The 13,335-nt window shown below is 40.2% G+C and overlaps 1 protein-coding gene across 1 annotated transcript in view; it reads right to left on the reverse strand.

Moving 5' to 3' along the window:
- The window catches only part of LOC124622309 (gamma-butyrobetaine dioxygenase-like), an 82,700-nt gene that overhangs the window by 45,410 nt on the left and 23,955 nt on the right, over positions 1–13,335 (reverse strand). The window contains exon 7 of the mRNA XM_047147987.1: positions 6,387–6,539. Coding sequence (XP_047003943.1) covers positions 6,387–6,539 — 153 coding nt within the window. The remainder of the gene's footprint in view (positions 1–6,386; positions 6,540–13,335) is intronic.

Here is a 13,335-nt window from a genome sequence, read left to right on the forward strand (position 1 = left end):
GCTAACGGGGCCATCCATACAACAATACATGGAAAATGTCTGGAAACTGCTCGCCTTGTTTTTGTCCAAGCTCTCTGATGCACAACATTTCTGGGATGGATACGATCATGAGCTGCTTGCAGTCCACGAGGCCGTTCACTACTTAGGATCTTCGATCAAGGGATGCGTCTTCATCGTCTTTGCAGACCACCAGCCCCTCGCCTCTGGTTTTTGTAGGAAAGACAGAGGCCAGATCTCGCCTCGACAACTTAGGCTACTAGAGTATATCACACAATTCATTACTGACGTCTGGCATGTTGCCAGTATCGATAACATTGTGGCAGATTGCCTTATCCGCTCCTGCGCCATCACCTGACACTTAGGGTACAACGCCCTGGCCACTGCTCAAGATTGGGAAACAGACCTATCCCACACCCTTCAGAATGCAGACTCTTGCCTCATTCTCCAGCTAAGATCCATATCTGGCTCCAACCATAAGCTCTGGTGTGATGTCCTTGTGGATCCCTCACAACATGACTGTTCCAGTGATCGCTCCCACCCCTTCCTCACTCCCGCCTTTCGAAAACCGCCGTTTGACTGTGTCCATGACCTCTTACACCCAGGCATCTGTGCTTCTGCCCCCTCATGAAACAATGCTTCATCTGGCTGGGTATCCAATGTGACTGCAGAAACAGGGCTCCATCCTGTGTTCCGTGCCAGTGCACAAAGGTCGGACAGTACGTACACTCCCCTGTGGTGGCCTTTCCCCCCCACACAACACCAGTTCATGTACCTTCACTTTGACATTATTGGTCCACTACCCTCCTCTAACTGACAATTACTGACAGATTTACTCAATGGCCAGCGGTCACCTCTACCCCCAACATTTCAGCTGAAACTGTGGCTGCAGCCTTAATTCGGATCTGTGTGTCCCGCTTTGGTTGTCCACACAACATCACTACAGATTGTGGATGCCAGTTCACCTCGGCCTCTTCCAGTCTCTGGGAGCCACCTGCATTTCCATTTCCTATAATACCACCAGCTATCACCGCGCTGCAGCTCTGGTCCACTGCCAATCAGCAACATGACTGACACACCCCTCAGAGCCTGGGAGCCTGATTTCACCACTGCACTACTATTTTTGCAGCCTCCAGCTAAAGCAGACAGTGCCCTGCCCCCACAGGCACCCACCACTCCCAACACAGTGTCGTCACCACTGCCGCTAGCACCTGCACCACTGGAGCAGCGACACTACTACATACACACTAAACGCTGCACACAGGAGCGCCTGTGCCCTTCCGCTCACCAGAAACCACAGCATGAGCATTAGCATGACCATGGCAGCAAAACCTTGTGCATGCCCCTCCAGCAACCATCCTCAGTAAGTTTCAAACAACTTTCTGTGCAGTTGGCACAGGTGCTTTCCTCTCAAAAGGGGAGGGAGGGGGGGGGGGGGGGGGGGGACTTGTTGGTGACTCCTTCCATTGCTTCTACCTGTAGCAGCATACAGTAGGCTGCACAGACCAGAAACCAGCCCCCTCCAACACCCTCACTAGTCACTTCCACCAGATGGAGAGCTTGGACGGCCATACTTTGTGGACACCACTCACGCCAAACCACGCTCGAGCAGTCTCTTGTTCTGTTCCGATGCAGCAACAGTGCTCCGTCATGCTATCTGCAGTTTGGCTGCACAACACCACATGGCTCGCATTGTCGTCTGCCACATTTTTCCAGGTTGTGCGCGGACAGCAGAATTCTTGCCCCATGTTCCGTGTCAGTGTGTTTATTAAACGGAGTGCAACCGTCTTTTTCTGTGCCGCCTTCCCGAGCTGCATCCCCTCGAGGTGTTTCAATTCACTACAAGTGTACAAAGTCTGATGCCAGATTTCCAGTTCATCCTCCCAATAGAAGCAATTGGAATACTGTGTGCAGTGTAGTGTAAATAGTGCAGTGAAGTGCAGTGCATGCCAGGAGTACTGCGCGGGTTTATTACTATTCCATCCCTGGTCACCTTGGCAACCCTTTTGCCGCCAAGTGCGCCACTGAAGAGTGTTTTGTCACACCCACACCACCAGATGATGCCAGGCAAAAGCTGCAAGCCATTCATGGTCTGCCCTGTCCAAATACTCAACCCACAGCAAGATCTTCCTTGATTAAGAGGTATTTTACTGTAGTTGTTAGCCTTTAGGAATAATATCTCAGATCCAGCCTGTGCGGCTCCTGCAGCATGTCCCATTATTTGTGGTCATCTTCCTTAATTGGTGCAATGCTTAACCATGTATGCGCTGTAAGGATATAGAAAGAAACCTAAATCGTTCTTCAGGCCTTATTGTCATAAAATTGGGCTGTAACTTTTAACTTGTTAGGAGACCAACTGATAATAGAAGCCACTGTGGGACTTCCCCTTCAACTTCCACTTGAAACTCACTAGGAATACTTGTCAGAAAATGGATAATCTAAACCAGGGGCAGGCAAATGTTGCACACGGCTCATGAGCACACAGTGCTGCATGTGTGCTGCTCACGTGCAATCGTCGAATGGGACAGTGGTGACAGCCAGCAGGTTGCAGCAGTGTAGTACCAGGCTAAGCTGTGGACGTTGAAGCAAAGCGACCACTACATAGTGAACGTTGTATTTCAAGAACCAGAAAATGCAGAGTGAATCAAGGAAATGGAGAAGTGGAGATTTGCTATCTTTTAAAAAGGAATGGGAGAATCATTTTTTCTTTGTGCAAAAATGCGAAAATTCGAAACGTATAATATGTGACAGTATTCTCGCTGGTCAGCGGAAGTTTAATATTGAACGCCATTATAATGAATTTCAATATGTTCCCATACTTAGTGCAATAAAAGAGGAATTTCTTAAGCGATTTGGGGATATATCATACTTATCCCAAGGTTTATAATAGTTCTCGAGACAATTTTGCTGTTTCTGTAGATGATATTCATCCCAGTTTGCAAATGGAATTAATAGATTTACACTGTAGATTCTACAGCGTAATTCTTGTATGAGAGACAAGTTCCTTTTGGCAAGACATGTAATAGATTTTTATCACGACTTTCCACAGCAAGAGTTTCCTTGTCTCCATCGTGAAGCCGCAAAGATAATATGTTAGTCTCGACATACGTTTACGAGAGATTATTTTCTGTTATGAAAATTAATAAGTCTCGGTTAAGAGCAAACATCAGTAATGAAAATTTACGTAACTGTTTGCGTTTGTCTGTATGTAGAAATTTTGTTCCAGACATTAAACATATTGTAAACTCCACCTGTGATAATTAAATACAACGTATCGTAGGTAATAGGTACTCTTTCAAACCATGATTTCTTTCAAGCACTCGTATTAACCTTATTCCATCATTCAATAAAGCAAGCCAGGAAACAAAACTTATTACAGAGGAGGAAGCGGAGAGACGGTATGGTGGGGAGGGGAGAGAAGCGGGTGGCCAGCTTGCCCCTGTGTGCATGCAGAGCACCTGTTTACTGCACACGCGCAAGTGCACCGCACACGTGCAGGATTCCTGCCCGCCCCTGATCTAAACAATTGGCGTGGGCATGTGCTTTAGAATACCTTGAATTTCTTGTTAACTTCATTTCATTTCATTCTTCTTAATGCTCAATAATTACAAATACTGTGAAATTAATGTAATGATTATTTCTCTGATTTTTGTTATGGGATGTTAAGAGGGTTTAAACAGTGATTGTATTATCATATATTAATAAAAGCCCTAAAAATAAATAATTAGGTTATCATCATCTTGAAATTTTCTAGTACATACTATCAGGATCTGAAATGTATGGACTATTTAATGTCTATAATCCTTTGAAAACTTCAATTCTTTCTTTATACTGTTTTTACAGCAAATAACACTTTGTTGTGTCACAAATTGTAGAACCACAAAGTTTAACAAACAAACAATAGTTTGTCAAGTACAGCAGTAAAATAAAAAATAAAAAAAATAAAAAAAAACCTTTTTATCCACTGAAAAAAATTGTTTTATTGTCAGTCACAGTATTCAAAATGGCCATGCATTTATGATCATAATGTTGTATGTTTACTCTCTACTATGAGCCTACAGGCCGATACCAATAAAAATAAATTTATTTCTGGCTTCTGTCAGTAGTGGAAATTGAATCCAAAGAAATAGAAGCCTGAATCATCACCTGAACACTATCAAATCTAGAAAACTGTAAAGAGCTCTCTATGGGCTTGAAACTTAATAAAACCATTGTCAAAGATAATCAGAAGCTTGTCAATGACACTACAAAATAGAGAAACATCACCTTTAATATACTGCACTATTTTTAACCCAGCAGAACTTTGCTTTCCTTGGACGAAAGCAGATGACATTTCCTTTAACTGGTGCAATTCATGGCAAAATATGATCCAATATTGAACGAGCAGTGTTTAAAACTTAAAAAGTCTGTTAAAAGGCCAAATGAGTGCCGCCTCATTTTTCAAAAGGGGTAAAAAATGAATTTGTTTTTATTTTGGGTGAACATGTTAAGGAAAAAATTACTGCAAACATAAAAAAGGTTAAATATTATGGAATAACTTTTCACAGCATTCCCGATGAAAACGGAACTAACCAAATGAGTCAAATAATTAGATATGTCCACACAGAAGACAAGACTGTGGAAGTTAAAGAATCCTTCCTAGGATTTTTTTTTCTTTTTTTCTTTTTCTTTTACATTGGGGAAGACTGCACAGGATATGCTAAAAGATATTCAACAGCAGCTGGAAAAAGATTGGTGGGATATTGTGTTGTGCAGAACTCAAATGTGTGGCAATGCTGCATCAATGTCGGGTTTACATGGAGGAGTACAATGAAAAATTCGAAAAGTCAATCCAAAAGCTCTGTTCAATCCCTGTGCTAAGCATTCCTTGTGGACTTCACACATTCTCATGTGTTCCCTCTAGCATCATCTGGAACTGCAGAGAAGTAATATTCATTTTTCTTGTTTTCTACATATACATGGGAATCACTTTTAGATAAAAAAGAATAAGTTTAAAACTAGTTCCGACACTCACTGGAGTGTTCAATAGAATTCAGTTTAACATTGGTGAGCATTTTGGAAGACATGCAAGATTCATCACAGCCGACCTTATACTAGACCTGCAGCAAGCTTGACCCTTCCAGCTATATGTGATTTTAACCTTTTGACTTACATCAACTTTTAATACACAATACTGCAGGAAGTAAATTTAGCCCAACAATATCCACAGTCTCCAAAAATGACTTTGGATACACGACTTTTTAGTGATGGAACAAATTACAATTATGAGCAATGCTATTAATTTTGGCACTAAAAGATGCAATGATATGGGCATTAACAATGTCCATTGCTATCAAGGAAGGTAAATAAAATAATGCTGGTGAAGTAACTCATGGCACTGAGTTACTGATACAAGAAGAAATTCATCAATCTACGTCTGAATGCATAGACCAACTTATATAATAACTGTCACAATGATACAAGATCATGAAGGAAATCACCAAAATTTTCCACATTGTTGAAATAATATTTATGCTTTAAACTTCTGATGACACACTGGCTGTAGCACCGGAGAATCCAGTAGAAATTTATTATGAGTTTGATAAGGAGCAGATGCTGCAAGATATAAAAAGGTCTTGTAGGCATCTATGTGGAACTGATACGAGTGTGGATGTTGCTGCTTGATGGAAAGCTCAAAAAATCCTTCAATTTATAATTACATGCAACTTCAGTGAATCATTACACTGTACACCACTTATAATCGAGTACTTCTTGACAATCTGTCTCTTAGTCACATCATGTAAGAGAAGTTTTTCTAAACTGAAACTAAAAAAAAATTGTCTTTGCTTGAGGATGAATCATGAACAACTAGCCAATCTGTCCACTTTATCTACCGAAAGAAAATATACAAATGAAATAGATTTCAATGATATTATCGATAATTTTGGTAAAATAAAGACACAAAAACATACTAAGTTTACAAATCTAACTGATATTATAATTGTACAAACTTTGTTTTCAGACATATAAAATAAAAGGTAAATTTCTTAGTCTATTCTTTATTATTTCTTTGCATTCTACCTTATGGTTGGTGTTCTAAATGCTGATTCATATTCTAAGTTTCTCACCTACAACTTACAAGTATGTGTATTACATTTACTACAGCATAGAATACACACATAATAAATGCTTGAATTTTTTTGTCAGCCATTACATATATGTTTTTTTTTTTTTTTTTTTACAATGTGTACATTACAAATACATCAATATCTAAGCATACCATGGGCCTCACTTAGTTTTGCTGCCCTGGGCCGCCAACAAATTTATTCTGCCACTGAGTGTGCCATAATGCATAAGTAAACTGAGGGCACATTTGCTCTGGTAGGAACTTTGATGAATCAAGAACTTACCCCCTTGTTTTTTATTTGAAATCTGATTGGTGTTGATGTTAAAATATGAAACGCTGCGGGCTCATTGTCTTCCAGCCATTTAGCAACACGGAACCCATCAACAAAAAATGACATACCACCAGGATCACAGCCTAGTTCTTTTGGATCTGTTGCCTGAAAGTGAGACAATGGCATGAGTAAGCTTTGATGACTCCAAAAACAGTATTCTATAATAGATAAGACTAATGTTCAATTCATAACTATGACAAAGACAGTGAGTAACAAAAATGTGCAACTATTATTGGGGGGGGGGGGGGGGGGGAGAGGAAGAGAGAGAGAGAGAGAGAGAGAGAGAGAGAGAGAGAGAGAGAGAGAGAGAGAGACCGACCCTCTACTGAGGTTTATTCTTTATTTGCCACTGACCACATACAACGGCATAGTCTTTGTCAGTGACAGCATGTTATATTTCCTTGCCACCGAATCGTTTTATGTAAATCTCACAATATTTCATCAATACAATAGCTCGACATCTTCAGGCAATGGTAGTTGCTGGTGCTACTGCTGCAAGGCACAACCTATGATAATTGTGAAGCAGCTTCAAAATTTATCAGTTCAAGAGCAGGCACTTCGCGTGCATGGGAAGATGCACACAGTTACAAGAAAGTGGCACTCCTAGTGCCCCCTACTTGAGAGCCACAGAAAGGCCTTCGGCGCATGTGCTGTGGGCGATGACTGTGCTGCCGGACATTCCTGTGGTTAAAAGCTGAATTAAATCTCAGCACTACATTGCATCAAATCATGAATTGAAAGTTCTGGTTTTCCCTGTTTTGATGTGATGGCAGCCAGCGCTGGATTCCAGGCAGTGCTTAATAGAAAACCTACATCCCTGCTGATAAGAGTGTCCGCCATATGGATATGTACAGTCTCCTTAACAACACAGTCCCAGAAAGATGACACTGGGGATAAAATTTCCGTCTTTTCATAAAGCGTATGATGCCCCATGTCCTGGCAATACTCCGCTGCCGCTGATTTATCAGGTTGCCCTAGGTGTGTATGTTGATGGTGGTCGATACAATATTCTTGCACAGCTTGGCACGTCTACCCAATATAAGATTTTCCACATTGGCATGAGATCTTATACATACCATGTTTCCTAAGGCCAAGGTTATCTATGACCAAGCACAATCAATCCCTCAATTTTGCTCGTGGCCAAAGAGCACACTTGATGTCGTGCCTTTGGCGAATTCTTTCTATTCTTGAGGAGATGCTGCCAAAATAGGGTAAGAACACCACTGAAATGGGTGCCTCCACATCTTCATTTACATCCATGGTTTGAATTTGCTTAGAACAGAATGCACGGCGTATCTGTCTATTGGAATAGCCTATCTGTTGAAATACCATTCTTAAGTGTTGTAGCTCAGCAGGTAGACTGTTGGTATTTGAGACCACATGTTCTGTATGCACCAAGGAGCATAAGACACTACCACATTTTACAGGATGATGACAACTTGTGGCCTCCAACTACAGCTTCGTAGGAGTTGGTTTGCTTCTGATCATGACATTCAGGAATGGTAAAATATCATCTATTTCCTCTTCTATTGTGAACTGAATGTTCAGATGAGGGAGTTCAGATGCCAGAGAAACACGTGTAATGTCATTATTCTGTGAGGCCACATCACAAATGTATCGTCTACATACCACCAGAAGCAGGAAAGTTTGAGACTTGCCGATTGCAGTGCTTTTTCCTCAACATCTTCCATAAAACAGTTGGCCACCGTGGGAGACACTACCCACTTGTTCAAAATACTGGTTACTGGATAAGAAACAAGATGAGGAAAGTGCATGTTTAAATAATGCCACTATGTCTTCCTCAAACTAGTTTCTGATAAGCTCTAACATGTCCTGCTGAGATACTTTCATAAATAAAGACACAATGTCAAAGCTAACCAAAAAATCCAACAGCTATGGATTTTCAGGTGACCTATGAAGTCCTCTGAATTTTGGATATGGTGGTCACACTTGCCTATGAGCAGTCTCAACAGTGTAGTAAGATGTTTGGCACAGAAAATGAGTAGAAGCTCCAATGCTGCTCACTACTTGGCAAAGAGGAGTCCCATCCTTACGTATCTCTGAAAGGCCGTATAGTCTTGGAGGGGAGGGGGGGAGGGGACTGCAGCCAGTTGGCGTATGCTCTTAAGTACTTTAGAAAGAATAAAACTCTTCTTAAGAAGGTCTAGTGTTTTTCTCTGGATCTTGCCAGTCAGATCCTTTCTTAGCTTAGGGCACGCACAAACATCGAGAATCTCCTCCATCTTCTTGTTGCATTCAGCTTATGAGAGAAGGACAGTGATGTTACCCATGTCAGCACGTAAAATGATGAAGTCTCAAGCCTCACAGAGCCTTCCTTTCTTCTGAGCTGATGTTAAACTTTCCTGGTGGGGCTTGTGTTGAAATGTGTTGGTTGCTGCTGCTCCAAGACGTGACTGAATGACCAGTATTTTGGACAAGGGGACGGTGTCGTCATGGGAAATCCTCTCCCTCCAATGGTGGTCAACTATTTCATGGAAGACTTCGAGGAAATAGCACTGCAGTTGGCAACTCTCAAACCTTCCTGCTTCTAGTGGTATGTACATGATACATTTCTGGTGTGCCCCCACAGAATAAAGACATTACCTGTGTTTCTCCAGAATCTAACTCGCTCCAGCCGAATATACAGTTCACAATGGATGTGGAAAAAGATGGTATTTTACCATTCCTGGATGTCATAATCGAAAGAAAGTTGATGTTACAGTGAGACATAGTGTCTATAGCAGACCAACTCACATGGAGTTATATTTGGAGGCCACCAAGTTGGCATCACCATGCAAAATGCAGTAGTGTCTTAAGCTCTTTCGTGCATACGGAGCATGTAGTCTCAGATGCCAACAGTCTACCTCCTGAGCTACACCTAAGAACAGTATTCCAACAGAATGGCCATTCCGATAGATGCGCCGTGCATTCTGTTCTAAGAAAATTCAAAGCACATATGTAAATTAAGAAGTGGACGGCCCCATTTCAATGGCATTCTTGTCCTATTTTGTCAGCATGTCTTCAAGAATAGAAAGAATCTGCCAAAGGAATGACATCAGGTGTGCTTTTTGGCCACCAGCCAAATTGAGGAATTTACTGCACTCGGCCAAAGACAATCTTGGCCTTTGGAAACATGGTGTGTATAACATCCCATGCCAATGTGGAAAATCTTATACTGGGTAGATGTGTCAAACTATGCAAGAACGTTGTGTCGAACTCCATCATCATACACATCTAGGGCAACCTGACAGATCGGTGGTAGCCGAGCATTGCCTGGACATGGGGCATTGCATGTTTTACAAAAAGACGAAAATTTTATCCCCAGCAGGTGGGGGGGAATGCTCCATTTTTGGCTGTACATACCGATGACAACCTTAACTGAAAAACCATATTACTGAGCTTCTCAAACAATTAAGTTCAGCTACTTTTGCTCTTCATACAGCTGCTAATCTTGGAAACAAATGCATCAAGCACCCGACATATTCTACATATTTCCACTCAACAATGTCACACAGAATAACTTTGTGGTGTAACTCATCACTTAGAAAGAAAGTAGTGATTGCACAAAAGTGAGCAGTAAGAATAACATGGGGTGTCTGCCTACAGATGTCATGTAGGCACCTGTTCAAGAAGTTACACATTTTAACTGCACCATTACAACACATATTTTCATTAACAAAATTGGTCATAAATAACCAATCATGATTTGAGGAGAACAGTGACGCACATACCTACAACACTAGAGGGGACGAATAACCTTTATTAACCACTGTTAAAACTGTCATTCGCTCAGAGGGGAGTTCAATATGCAGCAATAAAAATTTTTGATCATTTGCGCAATAATACTGTACGGAAAATTTAACTAACTAACATCACATTATCAAAGAATGTCTTTTATAGGTATAACGAATTGTCAACTAACGTGAAATTGTTTAAACATGCAGTTAGAGTAGAAAGTGGAAATTTGTTAAAGTATTAAAGAACTTCAAGCAGTTCATTTTTGGTGAATTTTCTGTCTTTGACAGTCTGTGCCTTGGAATATCAAAACTCATTCTGTGTCTGGTTTCATGGTAGTACGGTCTCTCTAGTGTCAAAATCTGTTACATTGTTCTGAACATAGATCAGTGAGGCATAAAGATTGACAGCTGCCAATGTTTTTTACCTTAGGGAACAGATGATGATAATGTTCTTTCAGGCCAACCTTACACATTATTTGTAGTACTTTTTTGGTCAAATACTTGAGTGCACTGAAAACTTAGTTACACAATGAGATTTTGTCCAAATTTTCATAGCCAAACATAGCCTGGGGAATGGCAAAATGGGGTATCAAACTGAACAGCATGAGGTCTAGTTTTACAAAAAAAGTCTGAATGCTTGAAAGAAATCAGAATAATTAAGAAACACTTAATTATCAGTTTGAGCAGAAATCTGAAATATTTCACATAAACAGGATGTCAAAAAGTTCATCTCTTCAAGGCCTAGCTATTTTGGACACAAGTTGCTTTGGTGTGATATCTAACTCCCAAAATGGCTTTCTTTGAAACCAAGCACTAATTTCAGAACATGATGAGACCAAAAGACATCAGGAAACTGATTTTGAAAACATCTCTAGGGTAACAGCTCAGTGCAGTCACAGCTCTAAAGATGACTACTGTTTCTCCTGCAGCTCAAAAGTGCTGCTAGCTGTCAGGGATCTTCTTATGCTGACTTGACTACAGAATGTCTCAAACATCACCTGATGTGCCTAATTGTGGCCAGCCACCAAAGACACCTGGTAAATGTGGCAGGTCTTCCAGCAATATTGAAGGCAGAGAAGCAAGTGAGAGGAAATAAGAATGGAAAAATTCATCCAGGAGTGTGGATTACCTGAAAAGAGTAATGAGAAAATTCTTAGCACACACTGACATGTTCCCAACCGTATCTTGCTGTGCTTGCGATCACCAAATCTTTTGGTATGACATGCAGATAACAATAGGATTCATAAGCTGCTATCAGACAAAAATATGTCTGTCAATGGCGGAAAATTATCCACAGAATGCTATCAATTATTGATCAGTTATCACATTCCTTCTTGAGCAAAGTGCAGCAACATGAAACCTGAAGAAGTGCCATCTGTTTTCACTTACTTGTCATTTCCAGAAAAGTGTCTTCTTGCATTATTACACATATCTATTAATATCCGAAAGTACCATACAGTAACTCAAACAAAGCAAAAAGGGTCATCTGTCAGTTCCCACAAATTGTGAAGGAAGTATTCGAGCAGCTGTCAACAACCTTATACAGATGCTAGTGTCATTGTGTTACAAAACAGATGCCATCAAGTAACATGAAGTGGGAATTCGACAGCTGACAGCAAATCATGCAATCTGCTTTCAGTTAACTCAAGAAGCACAATCATCTGTAGGTCAGTGTCAATTGAAACTTCTCTGTTTTCTTATGATTTACATACTCTTAATAATAATAAAAGAATACTGATTGATAATTACATATATTGTATTTCACAGTTTCTGAACAAAACCTGAAAATTAAAAAACTGAAAACAGTCAAACAACATCTAATGATCCCAGTTACATTTGTTTCAGTACTTTGTGTCTTGATGGGTAGTAATTATTGTTGTGTCACCTGATGATGTAGCAAAATTGTTCCCATCCAAAAACTTGTGTAGCCCAGATAAGACACACCATCTTCTGCTAGGACTGTCAAATCATAACTCAGTTAAATTTTTTAAAATTTCGTGCTAACAAGTTAACATGGAGAGAACACATCAGCCATGTTTGCAAAAGAATGTCAAAGTGTAATGTACCTAATGTGGAAATTGAGAGATGTAGTTACTTCTGAACAACCTGTAAATATATGTCTCATTGCTAAATGTTAAACTGATACAAAAAATAAATAAATAAATAATAAATTCATGTAAGATGAACTATTCACAGTTCAATGAGGAATCCAAGCCATATAGCATTTCTGGTAAGTCTCTGTACTATTGAGAGGTGAAACCCAGATTAAAGGAAAAACCGAAAACCGAAAATCTGTGGTCTGACCTGGATTCAGTACCATGGGCTTTTGGTTTCCAGGCATGTGCTTTACCACCAGACCTCCAGGCCAGACGAAGTAAATGGGTATAGCTGTTTCATCACTTGTGGTGAACTGTAGAGGGGAAACTTGGACAATGCCAATTCTTGTTGGTGAAGCATTAGGAATATCATTAAACATTGGTTGAGGATTCTGAGACAAAAGCTGACATGCGATATGTCAGCAAGGGCCCATGAAAGCCTCAATAATTTTAAATGTAAGTAGGATCCCACTATTTTTCTCTGTGCAAACATGACTTGAATAGACAAACCGCCTTTTCGTGTCACAGGGAAATCAAAATGCTCAAGCTGTCTCAAAGGTAAGTTTGCCACAATAGCGTTCACATCAGTTTAATATACTGTATCGAGTGTCCCATTTTGTACGAGTGTGGGAATATAACAGTGCAGCAGCAAACTGCCAACTCAGACCACTTGTGCCTAGTGCCAAACTGTTATCTGCAGTCTCTGACTAAAGTACAGTAATATTAAAGCAAACAAAACATACCTTATTGTTTCTTGCACCTTGGCAAGATCCACAAATCTCGAAAAAAAATTGCAGACACTTCAGTGTTCATTCACAAAACCTGCCATAATGAATCTAACAATATAGTACATCTTTCAGTGAAACACCCATGAATGACAAATTTAGCGACAAAAAGATATCATCACCTAACTGCATACTTAGTCCTCTGTTAAAATATGTTGTTCACTTTTTAACTGTAACATAAATTTTCATTATTTATTTAATTGTGTTTTGTTTATCAACAATGGGAGAAAGCTAAGTTTAATGTAATTGTACCTTAACTGGACAGACGACGCTCGTCTATGAC

Source organism: Schistocerca americana, chromosome 7 (assembly GCF_021461395.2).
Source record: "Schistocerca americana isolate TAMUIC-IGC-003095 chromosome 7, iqSchAmer2.1, whole genome shotgun sequence".
In the NCBI taxonomy this organism is placed as follows: domain Eukaryota; kingdom Metazoa; phylum Arthropoda; class Insecta; order Orthoptera; family Acrididae; genus Schistocerca; species Schistocerca americana.